The 20863-nt window shown below is 36.4% G+C and overlaps 1 protein-coding gene across 1 annotated transcript in view; it reads left to right on the top strand.

Moving 5' to 3' along the window:
• Positions 1–250: 250 nt before the first annotated feature.
• Positions 251–20863, top strand: part of LMNTD1 (lamin tail domain containing 1) — a 236312-nt gene continuing 215699 nt past the window's right edge. Inside the window, exon 1 of the mRNA XM_026457089.1 lies at positions 251–378. Within this exon, the coding sequence (XP_026312874.1) occupies positions 251–378 (128 nt within the window). The remainder of the gene's footprint in view (positions 379–20863) is intronic.

Genomic DNA, 20863 nt, shown 5'->3' with positions numbered 1-20863 from the left:
GTGGTTAAACTGGGTTGCCAAGCAGATAAGATCCTATGAAACCCATAAAAGCTTGTTAGATCCCTGCCAAGGCTTGAGATCTGTAAGACCATGGAGTGACTTCCTTTTAAGGTGACAGCCCCTCTGGGTGAGGTAGAAGCCATTCCCACCTCCTGCTGTGTGTTCCAAGCCTTCTCCCTGAGTCAGTGGCAGGCACTTCAGGGCAGCGGCCTGTCCTGTCACTAGTGTGTAGCTAAGGAAACCTGGCTGAATGCATTGTTACTATGGCTCCGTGTGCCAGATCTCCGGGGCTGAGCATAACAGAAGCTTAAGGACACTACATGCAACAGCCAGCGAGAGCGGGAGACATGGGTGTTTCCAGAGACCAGACCCACCATAGTAAGTGAGAAATGAATGCTGGATTTTCCCCATCAGGCAATTCACTGGTTCCCTCATTTCCTTTCTATACTAACACCTGACACTTCAGAAAGTGGTCATATTTGTCATCACTGAGACATCAACTAGAGACAGATTGCCCAGTTTCAAGATTTCAAATGAAATAAATTTAATTTAAAACAATAGCAAATGCTTTTTTATATATAATACTGAGAACTCAGAAGATGATGAATTAATAATTGGTGTATTCGTGTATTTATTCAAACTGGTAAATGTTAGAAACCATACAACATGCTAGAGATAAAAGAATGAATAAATGAACACAGATTTAACTATATGTTTTATTTTTTAAACTTGTATTTTAACTACTTTGAAAAATGATTTGTGCTAAATTATAGAGATTTTTTCATTTCTTATTTTTGTTATTATTTTTATACAGGATCTGAGATATAAGAACAATATTTTTTCATAAACATGAAATTTCTAAAGTAATAAAAGTGGCATGAATCAAGATGCTGTTTTTGAGTGAAACATTGTACAGACTATTGTGAAGTGAAAAAGAATGTTTAAATGGTATGTGTAGCATGAACCCATGACTATAGAAGTGAACATGTATGTATAGAATAGACAGGAATGACATATTAGTGTGTAAAAGAGGTATTCCACAGAAGTAATATTTTCAGTGATTTTTATTGTTTCTTTTGGCTTGCCTATGTTTTCCAAATTTCCTCCAATAAATATGCATTACATTTATGATGAAAAACTTCACATTTTTAAAAAACTACATTCTCTATCTTGACTAAATAATCCTTTGGTAATAATAATAGTAACATAGTAATATAGCAGGGAAGGAAGAAAAGAAGGAAGGAAGTAAAGGAAGAGAAAGAGAAAACATCCTCAGGTAATTTTTCCTAAAGTCTCCACTGTTACCAGTTTTGAAAGTTATTTGACAGTTCCTATGAAATTGGCTGTTTTTACCAATCTGTATTAGTCAAGAGGAACCATTTTGGTCAACTAGAGAGATTACCAGTTTCAAGATTTCAAATGAAATAAATTTAATTTAAAATAATAGCAAATGCTTTTTTATATATAATACTGAGAACTCAGAAGATGATGAATTCGTAACTGGTGTATTTATGTATTTATTTGACTGGTAAATGTTAGAAACCATGCGACATGCTAGAGATAAAAGAACGAATAAATGAACACAAATTTAACTACACATTTTATTTTTTAAACTGATATTTTAACTACTTCCAAAAATGATTTGTGCTAGATTGTAGAAATTTTATTTTTTCATTTTTAATTTTTATTATTATTTTTTAATACAGGATCTGGCTCTGTCACCCAGGCTGCAGAGCCGTGGATTGTTCTCGGCTCACTGCAACCTCTGCCTCCCAGGCTCAAGCCATCCTCCCACCTCAGCCTTCAGGGCAGCTGGGGCGGACTGCAGGCACAGGCCCCATGCCCAACCAATTTTTTTGTATTTTTGGTAGAGATGGGTTTTGCCATGTTAGCCAGGCTGATCTTGAACTCCTGGGCTCAAAGCAATCCATCTGCCTTGGTGGGGTTACAGGTATGAGCCACTGCACCCAGCCAGATTGTAGAAATTTTATAAGAAAAATATTTATTATTGTAGACAACACAACATCATTAAATAGTCAAATGATCTATTACATATAAAAGCATCAAAAACCTATTTGATCATTTTAAAAAATGACATTTTAAGGATTTGAGAAGTCACCAGAAGAAAATTAAAATTATCATCCCAGAATACTAGGAAAGACATTTTAAAAGTGTGGCACTTTAATTTGGCTTTTTATTAGTTGATGGGTCTTAAACAAGGTATATCAACAACCTCTCAAATTTAATAGATCCATGTTATAGAGAAGTTTTCATATTATTTGAATTTGAAAGTTGAAAGACTAAAATGCAAATACTCTGAAAGCAAAATTCCTGGCAAAAAGCTGGTTTGCATTTACATTTTCTAAGCTCCAATAGATCCTTACCTACCTTTTAAAGATTTTCTAAGGCCACCAGGACGTTATATTTTTAAACATTGGCAGCTTACTACCGTTGGAATTTTGTTTTGCCCACCTGTTTGATAGGCGGTGACCTATCTCTGAACTATGGTTGATGCTTCCTTTCTGCATACTTCCAGGCTACCTTTTACTCCAGCAATCATCACAGTCAGGGAGTACTGAAGAACCGGGGAATTTGGGTTAACACACATGGGTGGCAGACATCACCCCTCTTGACCCAGCTGCCCCTCTAAGGGGCTTTGAGAAAAGCATAAGATAAAATAAATGATCCTGGGGCTAGGTTGGATACTGGCAGTCCCTCAACAGGAAAGCAGAAGACCATTGGAAAGAGAGATCAGATGCTGGAAACCAAGATGAATCTGGGAAGAAGACAGAACAATCAAATGACAAATTTGGAGCAGGTGAGGGGCCAGAGTGACGGGAGAGGGCCAGGAGAGATAAGAGGAAGGTAAAGACTAGGATGGTTTCAGAACCCATTTAGGGACACTGAGCTCTACTTTCCATATGCTGTCCTTGAACAACAGGCCTGTTCTTGGTGGGCAAGGGGTAGGCCTTCCACCCCATACTATCCTGAACAATGCCATCTCTCATAACTTGGGGTTTACTATTTATCTTTTAAAAAATTAAACCAGGTGTTGTGATTTTATTTTTGACTTCTACACTGTCAATAGCCAACAAACAGGACTTCAATCCTATCATCAGAATTATTAGATACAATGCAATAACCAACCCAGGATTTGTCCTCATCCATGAGGGCCCTACAAGGAGAATCCTTTCATTGTCCTTCTGAGTGTCACATTCCTTCAACACCTGCAAGCTTCCCAAAGTGACTTCAAAACTGCTATGCAGCAGTAGGGACATGGCTCCTTATTTTCACAGAGATTAATATTTACTGAGAACCTGCTATTTACAGGCACTTTATATACATTATCCTTCTTCATGTGCATAATAACGCTGTGAGGGAGGTAGCCATACCCCAGTTTAAAAGGATAATCCAAATGCAGATGGGTTCAGAAAGTCTGAAACACATAACAGCTGCTACATGTCATGGCTGGGTTTGAAGCAGGCCCCAGATCTCTTCCTTATGCTGTGATGTTTCTGTATTGTTCAGATCTAATGATCTGTGGCCCATTTTGCCCTGGCATCACTGAATTAGCACATTATCAATTCCCTAATCACATGGCTGCTTCTTAGCCACACATAATTCTACTCTATGTTAGCAAGCTGGGCTCAGCAGTTACTTTGATCTTTTTTTAAAGGCTGCAGTGAACATCCAGTAATAATGTATGAGCAACCTAACCTTTCAAAGTGGAAATATGTCTAATGGTCACAACCACCTCTCCTTTCAACTCCCTTACCCTCGCATCTCTATTGCAATTATTCCTTAATCATTGAAACCTCTAGTCCATTGATGCTGTCACTCTTTCACAATTTTTACTACTCTCCAAACCTTGCTTCTCTTTTTGCCCAGCTTACAATTCATGACCCATTTCTAAAATCATTTAATTGAAAACATGCTCAATTTTCTGGCTCCACTCTCCCTGTACTTACCTGGCTAGACTCCAACTCTTCATGAGCCTAACTAGCCATTTTCTCTATGCCTAGAGATTAATCACATCTGTTGTCCCGGCTGTACTTTAAATTTGTAATCGCAGGCCTCAAATAGGCCTTTAGTACTGTGGAAGAGTCCTGCTAGTTTTCCCTAATAAAGTTCCCCTTTGAGTCTTTGAAATGACTATTTCACATTTCCTCTCTCCCAAAACCTCTCACACTCTCTCACTCCCTTTTCGTAGCTGATGACTTAGACTCATACTTCATTGAAAAAAAAAATCCAAGATCAGACAAGAGTGCCTTCATCTAGTCAAATCTATGTACCTCAGTCTCTGTGCCATATTGTCTCTGCGTCCATATTGTCTTTGCCTTCCCTGTTTTTGAAATAGGAAAAACGTGTCTGCTTCTGTCAGAAGTGAATTTTTCCAGTCCTACTCTGATCCTACCCACCCTCACCTTTCCAAGGATTCTTGTTCTGACAGTTAAATTCCTTCTATTCTACAACATCTATGGCTTTCTCCACATGATGTCATTTCCATACAACATATATGCAAGTTCTGTGAACTCCCAAATTACAAAAACCAAAAAAACCTTAAAATACTTCCTTGGTTTTCATCATTCTCTTTTTTGGTTACTATATCAAGATTCTGTTTTTGTTTCTTTTTTTTTTTTTTTTTTTCCTTTGTTTTGGTGGTGGTTGTTTGTGTGTGTGTGGTTTTTTGTTGTTGTTGTTTTTTGTTTGTTTGTGTGTTTGTTTGTTTTTGAGACAGGTCTTACTATGCTGCCCAGGCTGGAATGCAGTGGCAACCCCCTACAGCCTTAACCTCCTAGGCTTAAGCAATCTTCCCACCTCAGCCTCCTGACTAGTTGAGACTACAGGCATGTGTCACCATGCTTGGCTATTTTTTTTTTTTTTTTTTTTTGGTAGAGAAAGGGATATGACTATGTTGCCCATTCTGCTCTTGAACTCCTGGGCTCAAGTGATCCTCCTGCCTTGGCCTCTGAAAGTGCTGGGATTACAGACATGAGCCATCACACCTGGCTTCAAGCTTCTACCTAACCATTCACTGAATCTGCTCTGGCAGGGCCACCACAATCTTATTATTGCTAGATCCTATGTGCACTTCTGTTTTCATTGTTCTCACCTTCTTCACAGCCACCTCTGATCCAACTGTCCAATTCCTTCTTGGAAAACTTTTCTCTTTTGGTTTTTATGATGAACACTTTCCCATATCTAGCTCTGGCCAATCATTTCTTATTTCTTTTACTTTATCTAATCTCAAAATATTGAGATAATGCCAGAGCATGTCTCAATACTGGACTGACTTCTAAATCTATGTGCAGTCTCTCCAGGAGATCTTGTCCAGTTCCTGACCATTAATGTCAGCTATGTTCCATTTGTCATTCATCCGACACCCCTGAATTTCGGACTCATAATCAACTGATTACCTGGTACCTCCACTTGATAACAAACATTGATTTCTCTGGCACTTTCCATCAGGAGCCTGTCCAACAGCCACTCCTCCCTTCTTCTTTGCCATCAGAACCTTGATTTTATGCAGTTCCCAGGGGACCATGGTCTTCAGGGTGACTGGTTATCCAAGTGACACTCGATTAGTCATGGCCCCATCATGGTAGCTCAATTCCTATTGTCAGCAATGGGCTTAAAAATTGGAATGCACATGTGACACAATTTTGGACAAGGAGTTGAAAAGAAAATCTGCTATAGAACTTCCTGGGATATTTTCCTTGCTATTAAAAAGGAATATGTAAGTCTCTTCCTTGTTTATCCTATATCTTATTGTCTATAATGCCCTCTATCATCGGGCCCTTGCTAATCTTTTTCATCTCATGCCATTCCTTCTTTCTTACTTAGCACACTGGCCTCCTCTCTATTTTTCAAACCCACCAGCTGTCAGGGTCTTTGGCCTTGCTGGATGCTTCCACTGAATGGCTTTCCTCAAGTTCTTTGCATGCCTTGGTCCTTCTTGTCATGTAGGATTCAACTCAATTGTCATCTGTTTAGAAAGCCTTCCCCTGCTCATCCCATTATAATCATAAATGATAAGTTATATTTATATTTCTGTCATGACTTGCTGTATGACTTATCACAATCTAAAATTACCATGTTATATGTTTATTTTCTGTCTCACCCAAGGATCATGAGATCCTTGAGAAGCTTATCCTTAAAGGACTATTAATGCTTCTTCCAGACTATGATCTTGTGCTATATTTTCAGAGCCTAGAACAGTGCTTGGAACGTTGCATTAACTGAATTGTTGAATGCATACTGACCTCTAATATTGAAAATATATCATAGACATGGCATGACTAAATAGAAAATTTGAAAATACAGTCCTGAGAAATCTGACTTGTGGGACGTATATAAAATTCCAATTGGCTGTAATGAACTCAGATTGGGGGTGTGGCATCAGAGTGAAGTTAATCCATTGAGCATCAATAAGGTAGCTCTGACTCAAAATAATTTTCTTAATAAACAGGCTCTCAATGCTTTTCTTTTCTGAAATGAGGAGAAAGAAGATTAAAAGAGAGGTTGGTTGTTTAAATATTTTTTGAAAGGAGAAGAAAGTTATATTTGGCAAATAGAGGTAATGTTAATTTTTGGCACCTTCAGTACTAAAGCAGAGATGGCCAAAGAAAGATGGGGTGTTTTAGTCCATTTGGATTACTTTGATAGAACGTCACAGACCAGAAGGATTAAACAACAAACATTTATTTCTTACAGTTCTGGAAGTTGGGAAATTCAAGATTGGAGTGTAACATGGTTGGGTTCTTAGTAAGGGCCCTCCTTCTGTTTCATAGACGGCTGTCTGTCTTCTCATGGGATCCTCACATGGCAGAGAGAGCCCCAGTCTTCTCATCCCCTTATGAAGACATATCTAATCACATTATGGGGGCTCAACCCTCATGACCTCATCTAAACCTAATTACCTCCCAAAGGTTCCACCTTCAGATACCCTCACAGTGGTGATTAGAGCTTCAACAAATGAATTTTGGGGGAAGGACCACAAGCATTCAGTTCATAACATGACAGTATTGTGAACAATAAGCTTCCTTCTCTAAAGGCCCCAAATAAAACTATAGTTCCTTACCTGGACTCTTTAACATATATTATTTTTAAAATGGCATTCAAATCATAAAATTTGTTCCACTAACTTCGGGGAAATGATTTTTAAAAATTTGGATGGAGTATGGTTGGATTAATGAGGAGACTGTACAGGAAGAAAAACTCTTGGGTTGTTAAATAGAGTTTTAGAATTTCTGATTGCAAATTTGCAAATTTGTTTTAGTATAAATAATTTCAAGCTACTTTTTAAAAAGTGAAAAGTGCTACTATGGTTTTAAGTAATAGTACAAATAATAATGATATATTTATTATTCAAGAGTAAAAAAAAAATTAGGATGGGAAAGCAAAGAAGCCTAAACGGATAAGACCAGATTTTCAGCAGTTGTTTAGTTTAATTTCCAAATTGTGTGTCTCTTATATTATATTTTGTGGAACCGCAGAGTTTCATAATATTTTTATTATTTATTACAAAGTTTGATGTGACATATGAAATATACATTTACCCCTGTGGATAAATAATAGTACAAGCAGTTATTATATTACTTTTATAAAAAGTAAATCTATTCGAAGTTAAGTTTAATAATCATAACTTCCATTTATTGACCATTATGCTGCTTTCTAAATATGCATTATTAATAATCTTACCAAGTAGGAAACATGTTATATTATTCCCCTTTAACTGAACAAAGGCTTAAATACTCATCTCAGGTCACATGGGTAGTAAGTGCCAGAGACAATATTTGAACCCATTATTTTTTTTCTGACAATAAGCCCCAGAACCTTTCTATGGCATATAGCTTACTGTATCAGCCAATAATTTTGTTATTGCTGTTCATTTTTTTTTTCAGCCAAACTGCTGGTTTGGCTTATAAAGGAAAGGAAACCAAGACATCAGTGTTACCTAGTCTTGGTAAAATTCAAATTTTGATACATTGGTATAGCCTATGAACATTAATAAAAATGGAACACTACTACCTTCTTGCACTTATCAGATCTATTCTGTCATCATCCATCCATCCATCCAAAACACACTGGTTGAGTACATTCTGTATGCCAAACACAGTATTAGTTGCAGAAATTATTTTTCATCAGAGTATTGCTAGTACCAAGCACTTTTTGATGTCCTGTAAATGTTTGTAGTATGAGTAAATGAACAGAAATGAAAACTAAATATTTTTCAAATTAAGACATCTTTCTTCAATAAGCTGATATTTTATTACAATTGTAATGTCATGGATAACTAATAAATTTTTAAATTTTTAAATAACATTATTTAATGTAATTAATGATTCTTAATATATATACAGAGTTGTGTGGTCACCACAATATAATTTTATATATATAATTTTATACATATAAAATATAATTATATAACATATTATATATATTTTATATAATATATATTATTATATATAATATAATTTTAGATATATATAATTTTATGTGTGTGTGTATATATATATATATGGTTTTTTTTTTAGACAGTTTTTTTTTTGAGACAGTCTCACTCTGTTAGGCTGGAGGGCAGTGGTGCAATCTCAGCTCATTGCAACCTCCACCTCCCGGGCTCAAGTGCTCCTCCAACCTCAGCCTCTTGAGTAAGCTAGGTCTATAGGCATGCCATGCCTGGCTAATTTTTGTATTTCTTGTAGAGACAGGGTTTTGCCACATTGCCCAGGCTGGTCTCGAATTCCTGTACTCAAGCAATCTGCCCACCTTGGCCTCCCAAAGTGCTGGGATTATAGGTGTGAGCCACTGCACCCAACTTTAATTACCTATTCTATCTTCTATCACCTCTAAAAGAAACTTCACACTCCTTAGCAGCCACTTACTACTCCTCTCCCCCAAGTCACCTAGCTTGAGGCAATCACTAATCTCTTTTCTGTCTCTGTAGATTTGCCTAATTTGGACATTTCATTTAAATGGAATCTTATAATATTTGTGGTCTTTTGTGACTGTCTTCTTTCACTTAGCATGTTTTCAAGGTTCATCCATGTGGTAGTACGTATCAGTAGTTCATTTCTTTATTGCTGAATAATATCCCATGGGATGGATATGTCACATTTTGTTTAATCATTCATCAATTTATGGACATTGGGTTGTTTCCATTTTTTGGCTATTGTGATCAATGCTACTATGCATGTTCACATAGAAGCTTTTGTACAGATATATATTTTTATATTTATTGTGTATATATCTAGGAGTGGAATTGCCGAGTCATAAAGTAACTGTGTGTTTAACACTTTCAGAAAATGGCAAACTGTTTCCCAAAGCAGCCACACCATTTTACATTCCCACAAACAATGTACAAGACTTCCAATTTGTTCACATACTAAACAAGACTTGGTATTTTCTGTCTTTTAAAATTACACCCATGCTAGTGTTTGTGAAGTAGTATCTTATCGTGATTTTGATTTCCATTCCCCTAATGATTAATGATCTTTTCGTGTGCTTGTTGGCTATTTGTATATCTTTTTTGAAAAAATGTCTATTCAACTTCTTTACCCATCTTTAAATTGCGTTGTTTGTCTTTTTATTGCTGAGTTGGAAGAGTTCTTTATGTATTCTGGACACAGGATCATTATCAGACTTGGAAATATTTTCTTTAATTCTGTGAGTTGTCTTTTCACTTTCTTGATGGTGTTCTTTGTAGCAAAGAAGTTTTTAATTTTGATGAAGTCATATTTATCTTTTTTTTGGCACTTGTACATTTAGTGTCATATCTAAAAAGGCTTTGCCCAACTCAAAACCACAATTTATTTCTACATTTTCTTCTAAAAGTTTCATAGTCCTAACTCTTACATAAAGGTCTATGATCCATTTTGAGGTAATTTTTGTGTGTAATTTGAGGAAGGGTCCAACTTCATTCTTTTGCATGCAGATATATAATTATCCAGGTACAATATGTTGAAAACACCATTCTTTTCCCCTTGAATTGCCTTAGCACCCTTGTCAAAAATCAATTGATTATGAAAGTAGGAATTATTTTTGGACTCTCAGTTACATTCCATTTACCTTTATGTATAACCCACTGCCAGAGGACTGCACTTCATTACTCTTTTTAGTAAGTTTTTAAATCCAGAATGGGAATCGTCCAACTTTGTTCTTTTTTTTTTTTTCCAGATTGTTTTGGTTATTTTAGCTCTCTTGTTTTTCTACATGAATTTTAAGATAAACTATTCAATTTCTGCAAAGAAAAGGGCAGTTGGAATTTTGCATTGACTCTGTAGATCAATATAGGGAGTATTATCATCTTAACAATGTTATGTGTTCTTATCTATCAACATGCAATGTGTTCCATTTATTTAGGTCTTCATTAATTTTTTAAATATTTTATAGTTTCCAGAGCACAAGTTTTGCATTTCTTTTTTAAAATTTAGTCCTAAGTATTTTATTCTTTTTGGTGCCACTGTAAATGGAATTATTTTCTTAATTTTGATTTTGGATTGCTCATTGAAATGGATAGAAATGCAATTACTTTTTGTATATTAATCTTTTATTCTATCATTTTGTTGAACCCATTTATTCTAATAGGTTTTAGTAAATTGTTTAATATTTTCTACATATAGGATCATGTCATTTGCAAATAGATAAAGTTTTACTTCTTTCTTTTCAATATAGGTGCCATTTATTTTATTTTATTGCCTAATTTTCCCTGACTGAACTTCTGGCCTTATATTGAATAGATGTGATGAGAGTGGATGTCCTTGTCTTGTTCTTGATCTTAGAGGGAAAACATTCTGTCTTTCACCATTAACTATGTTAGCCATAAGTTTTTTTGTAGATGTTCTTTATCAGATTGAGGAAGTTCCTGTCTATTCATAGTTTGTTCATTTCTTTTTCCAGAAAAGGGTATTTGGTTTTATCAAAATTTTTTTCTATTGAGGTGATCCTGTGTTTTTTTTTCTTTGTTTTATTAATGTGGTATATTAAATGAAATGATTTTTGAGTGTTAAACCAACCCTGCATACCTGGGATAAATCCCACTTAGTCATGGTGTGTGTGTTGCTATGTTCAATTTGCTAGCATTTTGTTGAGTATTTTTGCATATACGTGACTATGGAATATTATTCTGTGGTTTTCTTGTGATGTCTTTGGTTTTGTTATTGGTGTAATATGGTTTCTTAATGTGGTTTTGATTTCCATTCCCCCAATGATTAATGATCTTTTCATGTGCTTGTTGGCTATTTATGTATCTTTTTTGAAAAAAAAAAATGTATATTCAGATCCTTTACCCATCTTTAAATTGCATTATTTGTCTTTTTATTGTTGAGTTGGAAGAGTTCTTTATATATTGATTATAAAGAGTTCTTTATATATTGAATATAATATGACATCTTAATGAAGTCATATTACAGATGAGTTGAGAACTTTCTTTTTGGGAGGGTGGGAAGAGTTTGTGAAGAATTGGTATTAATTCCTTTAAAAATATTTGCTAGAATTCACAAATGAATCCTTCTGAGTCTGACTTTTCTTTGTAGAGATGTTTTTGATCACCAGTTTGGTCACTTTACTGTTCTAAGTCTACTTACCTTTTCTGTTTGAGTCAATTTGTATAATTTGTATATTTTTTAGGAATTTGCCCATTTCATCTACATTATCTAATTGTATTCTTATTAAGTATACATTGGTGTGCTTAATGGTGTCCTACAGTTCTCTGAAGGTATACTTTCTTCATTTTTTTCTTTTTGTTCTCCAGGTTGCATAATCTCTATCAATCTACCTTCAGGTTTAACTGATTGTTCTGCCAGATTAAATCTACCATTAAAGTTCTCTAGTGGATTTTTCATTTTAGTTACCATATTTTTAATGCCAGAATTTTGGTTATTTTAAAATATCAACTTTTGGTTCTTTTAAAAATAATGTTATTTCTTAATGGGTATTCTCTATTTGATAAGACACTGTCATCATTCTTTCCTTTAATTTCACAAACTTGGTTTACTTTATATCTTGGAACATATTTATAATGACTATTTTATTTTTTAAACATTTCAAAGTATATGTTTTTTAATATAAGTATTTGATACTTACAGTACTAAATACCATTTTTAGGTTTAAAAGAGAGGTTTGTAAACATTAAAAATATTTAAGCATTTAAAAGAGCAATGCAGACTTACTTCACTTTATTGCATTTTGCTTTATTGTACCTTGCAGGTATTACATATTTTTACAAGTTCAAGGTTTGTGGCAACCTTGTGCTGAGTAAGTCTATTGGTGCTATTTTCCCAACAGCATGTGCTCACTTTGTGTCTCTGGGTCATATTGTAGTGATTTTTGCAATACTTCAAACTTTTTCATCATCATTATATGTGCTATGATGATCAGTGATCTTTGATGTTACTACTCTAATTGTTTTGAGGTGCCATGAGCCACACCAGTATAAGATGGTGAACCTACTTGAGAAATGTCTTGTGTGTTCTGACTGCTCCACCAACTGGCTGTTTCCCCATTTCTTTCCCTCTCCTAGGGCCTCCTTATTCCCTGAGCCACAACAATATTGAAACTATGCCATTTAATAACCCTACAATGACCTGTAAGGGCTCAACTGAAAGGAAGAGTTTAACATCTCCCACTTTAAATCAAAAACTAGAAATGATTAAGCTTAGTGAGGAAGACACATTGAAAGCCAACGCAGGCTAAAAGCTAGGGCTCTTGCACCAATTACTTAGCCAAGTTGTGAATGCGAAAGAAAAGTTCTTGAAGGAAATTAAAAGTGCCAACTCCAGTGGATACATGAATGATAAGGAAGAAAAATAGTCTTATTGCTGATATGGAGAAAGATTGAGTGGTCTGGATAGAAGATCAAACCAGCCATAGCATTCCTTTAAGCCAAAGCCTAAAATCCAGAGCAAGACCCTAGGTCTTTTCAATTCCATGAAGGCTGAGATGGAGGAAGCTGCAGAAGAAAAGTTGGGAGCTAGCAGAAGTTTGTTCATGAGATTTAAGGAAAAAGGCATTTGTGTAACATAAAAGTTCAAGGTGAAGCATCAAGTGCTGATGGAGAAGCTGCAGCAAGTTATCCAGAAGATCCAGCCTAAGATCGTCAATGAAGGTAGCTATGCTAAACAACAGATTTTCAGTGTAGATGAAATAGCTTTACATTGGAAAAAGATGTCATCTAGGATTTTCATAACTAGATAAGAGAAATTAATGCCTTGCTTTAAAGCTTCAAAGAACAGGCTGACTCTCTTGTTACAATCTAATGCAGCTGGTGACTTTAAATTGAAGTCAATGCTCATTTCCATTCCAAATATCCTAGGGCCCTTAAGAATTATGCTAAATCTCCTCTCTCTGTGCTCTATAAATGGAACAACAAAGCCTGAATGACAGAATATCTGTATACAGCATGGTTTACTGAATGTTTTAAGTGCACTATTGAGAACTACTGCTCAGAAAAAAAGATTCCTTTCAAAATATTACTGGTCATTGACGAGGCATCTGGCCATTCAAGAGCTTTGATGGAGACATACAAGGAGATTAGTACAGACCATTGGAACAGAACAGAGCCCTCAGAAACAATACCACACATCTAGAATCATCTGATCGTTGACAAACTTGACAAAAACAAGAACTGGGGAAAGGATTCCCTATTTAATAAATGGTCCTGGGAAAACTGGCTAGCTATGTGTAGAAAGCTGAAACTGGATCCCTTCCTTACACCTTATACAAAAATTAATTCAAGAGGGATTAAAGACTTAAATGTCAGACCTAAAACCATAAAAACCCTAGAAGAAAACCTAGACAATACCATTCAGGACATAGGCATGGGCAAGGAATTCATGACTAAAACACCAAAAGCAATGGCAACAAAAGCCAAAATTGACAAATGGGATCTCATTAAACTAAAGAGCTTCTGCACAGCAAAAGAAACTACCATCAGAGTGAACAGGCAACCTACAAAATGGGAGAAAATTTTTACAATCTACTCATCTGACAAAGGGCTAATATCTAGAATCTACAAAGAACTTAAACAAATTTACAAGAAAAAATCAAACAACCCCATCAAAAAGGGGGTGAAGGATATGAACAGACACTTCTCAAAGGAAGACATTTATGCAGCCAACAGATACATGAAAAAATGCTCATTGTCACCAGGCATCAGAGAAATGCAAATCAAAACCACAATGAGATACCATCTCACACCAGTTAGAATGGCAATCATTAAAAAGTCGGGAAACAATGGGTGCTGGAGAGGATGTGGAGAAATAGGAACACTTTTACACTGTTGGTGGGACTGTAAACTAGTTCAACCATTGTGGAAGACAGTGTGGCGATTCCTCAAGGATCTAGAACTAGAAATACCATTTGACCCAGCCATCCCATTACTGGGTATACACCCAAAGGAGTATAAATCCTGCTGCTATAAAGACACATGCACACACATATTTATTGCGGCACTATTCACAATAGCAAAGACTTGGAATCAACCCAAATGTCCATCAGTGACAGACTGCATTAAGAAAATGTGGCACATATACACCACGGAATACTATGCAGCCATAAAAAAGGATGAGTTCATGTCCTTTGTAGAGACATGAATGAAGCTGGAAACCATCATTCTGAGAAAACTATCATAAGGACAGAAAACCAAACACCGCATGTTCTCACTCATAGGTGGGAATTGAACGATGAGAACACTTGGACACAGAATGGGGAACATCACATACCGGGGCCTGTCATGGGGTTGAGGGAGGAGGGATAGCATTAGGAGATATACCTAATGTAAATGATGATTTAATGGGTGCAGCACACCAACATGGCACATGTATACATATGTAACAAACCTGCATGTTGTACACATGTATGCTAGAACTTAAAGTATAATAATAATTTTTAAAAAAGAATATAATGACTACTTTACAGTCATTGCCTATCAAGTCCAACATCTGGGTCCTCTCAAAGGCACTTTCTCTTGCCTGCTTTCTTTTCCCACCCCCCTCCCTGTGTATAGATGACCTTTTCCTGTTCCTTTAAATGTCTCATAATTCTAATATTGAAAATGAAACATTTTATTTTAATTTAGTTTTTTTCCATAAGTTATTGTGGTACAGGTGGTATTTGGTTACATGAGTACGTTTTTTAGTAATGATTTGTGAGATTTTGGTGCACTCATCACCCAAGCAGTATACACTGTACCATATCTGTAGTCTTCTATCCCTTGTCCCCCTCCCATTCTTTTCCCCAAGTCCCCAAAGCCCATTGTATCATTCTTCTGCCTTTGCATCCTTATAGCTCAGCTCCCGCATATCAGTGAGAACATACGATGTTTGGTTTTCCATTCCTGAGTTACTTCACTTAAAATAATAGTCTCCAATCTCATCCAGGTTGCTGCAAATGCTGATAATTAATTCCTTTTTATGGTTTAGCAGTATTCCATCATACATATATACCAGTTTCTTTATCCACTCATTGATTGATGGGCATTTGGGTTGGTTCCACGATTTGGAATGGTGAATTGTGCTGCTATTAACATGTGTGTGCAAGTATCTTTTTCTTATAATGACTTCTTTTTCTCTGGGTAGACACTCAGCAGTGAGATTGCTGGATCAAATGGTAGTTCTCCTTTTAGTTCTTTTTTTTTTTTTTTTTTTTTTTCTTTAAGTTCTGGGATACAATGTGCAGAACATGCAGGTTTGTTACATAGGTATACATGTGCCATGATGGTTGGCTGCCATCATCCAGGTTTTAAGCCCTGCATGCATTAGGCATTTGTACTAATGCTCTCCCTCCTCTTGCCCCCACCCCCGACAGGCCCCAGTGTGTGATGATCCACCCCCTTCCTTATAGTTCTTTAAGGAATCTCTGCACTGTTTTCTATAGTGATTGTACTAGTTTACATTCCCACCAGCAGAGTTGAAGTGTTCCCTGATCACCACATCTATGCCGACATCTACTGTTTCTTGATTTTTTTTTGTTATGGCCATTCTTCCGGGAGTAAGGTGGTATTGCATTGTGATTTTGATTTGCATTTCCCTGTTCATTAGTGATGCTGGCATTTTTTCATATGTTTGTTGGCCATTTGTATATTTTCTTTTGAGAGTTGTCTATTCATATCCTTAGCCCATTTTTTTGATGGGATTTTTTTCAATCTTACTGATTTGTTTGAATTCGTTGTAGATTCTGGATATCCGTCCTTTGTCAGATGTATACACTGTGAAGATTTTCTCCCACTCTATGGGTCGTCTGATTACTCTGCTTACTATTCCTTTTGCTGTGCAAAAGCTCTTTAGTTTAATTAGGTCCAAACTACTTATCTTTGTTTTTATTGCATGTGCTTTTGGGTTCTTAGTCATAAAATCCTTGCCTAAGCCAACATCTAGAAGCGTTTTTCCAATGTCATCTTTTAGAATTTTTAAAGTTTCATGTCTTAGATTTAAGTCCTTGATCCTTCTTGAGTTGATTTTGTATAAGGCGAAAGATGAGGATCCAGTTTCATTTTCCTACATGTGGCTAGCCAATTATCCCAGCACCATTTGTTGAAAAGGATGTCCTTTCCCTACTTTATGCTTTTGTGTGTTTTCTTGAAGATCAGTTGGCTGTAAGTATGTGGGTTGATTTCTGGGTTCTCTATTCTGTTCCATTGGTCTATGTGCCTATTTTTATAAGAGTACTATGCTGGTTTGGTGACTATGGCCTCATAGCATAGTTTGAAATCAGATAGTGTGATGCCTCCAGATTTATTCTTTTTGCTTAGTCTTGCTTTGGCTATGTGGGCTCTTTTTTGGTTCCATATGAATTTTAGAATTGTTTCTTCTAATTCTTTGAAGAATAATATTGGTATTTTGATGGGAATTGCATTGAATTTGTAGACTGTTTTTGTCAGTATGGTCATTTTCACAATATTGATTCTACCCATCCATAAGCGTGGGAGTCTTTCCATTTGTTTATGTGTCACCTATGATTTCTTTCAGCAGTATTTTATAGTTTTTGTTGCAGAGGTCTTTCAATTTCTTGGTTAGGTATATTCCTAAGTATTTTATTGTATTGCAGCTTTTGTAAAAGGGGTTGAGTTCTTAATTTGATTCTCCACTTGGTCACTGTTGGTGTATAGAAGAGCTACTGATACATGTACGTTGATTCTGTAACTGGAAAATTTGCCAAATTCTTTTATCAGTTCTAGGAGCTTTCTAGAGAAGTCTTTAGGGTTTTCAAGGCAATCAATCATATTGTCAGGAAACAGTGACAGTTTGAATTCCTCTTTATGGATTTGGATGCCCATTTTTTTTCCTTCTCTTGTCTGATTGCTCAGGATATGACTTCTAGTACTACGTTGAAGAGGAGTGGTGAGAATGGGCATCCTTATTTTGTGCCAGTTCTGAGAGGGAATGCTTTAAATATTTCCCCATTCAGTATTATGTTGGCTGTGGGTTTGTTATAGATGGCTTCTATTACACTGAGGTGTGTCCCTTGTGTTCCAATTTTGCTGAGAGTTTTAATCCCAAAAAGGATGCTCATTTCTGTTGAATGCTTTTTTTTTTTTTTTGCATCTATTGAGATAATCGTGGGAGTTTTGTTTTAAATTATGTTTATGGTGTGTATCATATTTATTGACTTGCATATGTTAAACCATCCCTGCATCTCTAGTATGAAACCCACTTGATCGTGGTGGATTACCTTTTAGATATGTTGTTGGATTTGGTTGCCTAGTATTTTGTGAAGGATTTTAGTATCTATGTTCATCAAGAATATTGATCTGTAGTTTTCTTTTTTGGTTATGTTCTTTCCTGGTTTCGGTATTAGGATGATGCTGGCTTCGTAGAATGAATTAGGGAGAGTTCCTTCTTCCTCTATCTTGTGGAATAGTGTCAGTAGGATTGGTACTAGTTCTTCTTTCAACGTCTGGTAGAATTCTGCTGTCAATCCATCTAGTCCTGGACTTCATTTATTGATAAGTTTTTAATTACCATTTCAATCTCACTGCTTGTTATTGGTCTGTTGAGGGTATCTAATTCTTCCTAATTTAAGCTATGAGGATTGTATTTTTCCAGAAATTCATCCTTCTCTTCTAGGTGTTCTAGTTTATTTGTGTAAATGTGTTCATAGTAGCCTTGAATTATCTTTTGTATTTCTGTGGCATCAGTTTTAATATCTCCCATTTCATTTCTAATTGAGCTTATTTGGTTTTTCTCTCTTCTTTTCTTGGTTAATCTTCGTAACAGTCTATCAGTTTTTGTTTTTGTTTTCAAAGAACCGGATTTTGTTTCATTTACCTTTTGTATTTTTTTGTTTGTTTCAATTTCATTTAGTTCTGCTCTGGTCTTGGTTATTTCCTTTCTTCTGCTGGGTTTGGGTTTGGTTCATTCTTGTTTCTCTAGTTCCTTGAGGTGTGATCCTAGAATGTCAGTTTGTGCTCTTTCAGTCTTCTCAATGTAGGTGTTCAGGGCTATGTACTTTCCTCTTAGCACTGCCTTTGCTGTATTCCAGGGATTTTGATAGGTTGTGTCATTATTGTTGTTTAGCTTGAAGAATTTTTAAATGTACATCTTGGTTTCATTTTTGACCCCATGCTCATTTGGGAGCAGGTTATTTAATTTCCATGTATCTGCATGGTTTTGAAGGTTCTTTTTGGAGTTGATTTCCAGTTTTATTCCACTGTGATCTGAAAGAGTGCTTGATATAATTTCAATTTTCTTAAATTTATTGAGGCTCATTTTATGGCCTATCATATGGTCTATCTTGGAGAAATTTCTATGTGCTATTGAACAGAATCTGTATTCTGCAGTTGTTGGATGAAATGTTCATATATATCTGTTAAGTCAATTTGTTCCAAGATACAGTTTAAATCCATTGTTTCTTTGTTGACTTTCTGTTTTGATGAGCTGTCTGTGCTGTAAGTGGAGTACTGGAGACCCCCACTATTATTGTGTTGCTGTTTATTTTGTTTCTTAGGTCTATTAGTAATTGTTTCATAGATTTGGGAGCTGCAGTCTTAGGTGCATATATATATCTAGGATTGTGTTATTTTCCTGTTGGACAAGGCCTTTTACCATTATATAATGTCCCTCTTTGTCTCCTTTAACTGCTGTTGCTTTAAAGTTTGTTTTGTCTGATACAAGAATTGCTACTCCTGCTCACTTTTGGTGTCTATTTGCATGAAATGCCTTTTTCCACCCCTTTACTTTAAGTTTAGGTGAGTCCTTATGTGTTAGGTGAGTCTCCTGAAGGCAGCAGATAGTTGGTTGGTGAGTTCTCATCCATTCTGTAGTTCTGTATCTTTTAAGTGGAATGTTTAGGCCATTTACATTCAATGTTAGTATTGAAATGTGAGGTACCATTGCATTCATTTTGCTATTTGTTGCCTGTGTACTTTGGGGTTTTTATTTTTTGTTTTTGCTTTTTAACTTGTATTTTTGTTTTATAGGCCCTGTGTGACTTATGCTTTAAAGAGTTTTTGTTTTGATGTGTTTCCAAGATTCATTTGAAGATCTACAGCTCCTTTTAGCAGGCCATGTGGTGGAAGGTTGGTAGTGGCGAATTCTCTCAGCATTTGTTTGTCTGAAAAAAACTGTATCTTTCCTTCATATATGATGTTTAGTTTCGCTGGATACAAAATTCTTGGCTGATAATTGTTTCGTTTGAGGAGGCTGAAAGTAGGGCCCCAATCCCTTATCACTTGTAGGGTTTCTGCTGAGAAATCTGCTGTTAATCTGATAGATTTTCCTTTATAGGTTACCTGGTGCTTCTGTTTCACAGCTCTTAAGATTCATTCCTTCATCTTATCTCTGGATAGCCTGATGACAGTGTGCCCAGGCAGAGATCATTTTGCAATGAATTAGCCCAGGTGTTCTTTGTGCTTCTTGTATTTGGATATATTAGCAAGGCTGGGGAAGTTTTCCTTGATTATTGCCCCAAATACATTTTCCAAGGTTTTAGAATTTTCTTCTTCCTCAGGAACACCAATTATTCTTAGGTTTGTTCATTTAACATAATCCCAGATTTCTTGGAGTCTTTGTTCATATTTTCTTATTCATTTTTCGTTGTCTTTGTTTGATTGGGTAAATTTGAAGACCTTGTACTTGAGCTGTGAATTTTTCTTTTATTTGTTCAATTATATTGCTGAGACTTTCCAGATCATTTTGTATTTCCATAAGTGTGTCCAATGTTTCCTGAATTTTTTATTGTTTTTTTCTTTAAGCTCTCTATTTCCTTGAATATTTTGCCCTTTACTTTTTGTATCTTTTTTTGAATTTCCTCAGATTGGGCTTTGCCTTTCTCTGGTACCTCCCTGATTAGCTTAATAATTAACCTCCTGAATTATTTTTCAGAGGAATCTGGGATTTCTTTTTGGTTTGGATCCATTGCTGGTGAACTCGTGTGATTTTGAGAAGTGATAACGTGCTAGCAGCCCTCGCATGCTCTCTGCACCTCCTCAGCCTCAGCATCCTCTTTGGCCACACTTGTGGAGCCCTTCAGCCTACCACTGCACTGTGGGAGTCCCTCTCTGGGCTGGCTGAGGCCAGAGCCGGTTCTCTCTGCTTGCAGGGAGGTGTGGAGGGATAAGCGGGGCAGGAACCAGGGCTGCACATGGCACTTGCGGGCCAGCACGAGTTCCGGGTGGGCGAGGGATCAGCAGGCCCCGCACTCAGAGCAGCTGGCTGGCGTTGCCAGCCCCAGGCAGTGAGGGGCTTAGCACCTGGGCCAGCAGCTGTGGAGGGTGTGCGGGGTCCCCCAGTACTACCAGCCCACCCGTGCCATGCTCAAATTCTTGCCGGGCCTCAGCCACCTCCCCGTGGGACAGGACTCTGGACCTGCAGTCCACCATGGCTGAGCCCCCCCACCAATGGGCTTCTGTGCCACCCAAGCCTCC

Source organism: Piliocolobus tephrosceles, chromosome 10, assembly GCF_002776525.5.
Source record: "Piliocolobus tephrosceles isolate RC106 chromosome 10, ASM277652v3, whole genome shotgun sequence".
Lineage (NCBI taxonomy): Eukaryota > Metazoa > Chordata > Mammalia > Primates > Cercopithecidae > Piliocolobus > Piliocolobus tephrosceles.
Note: the sequence above shows the minus strand (reverse complement) of the source record. Positions and strands in the feature narration are given on the sequence as shown.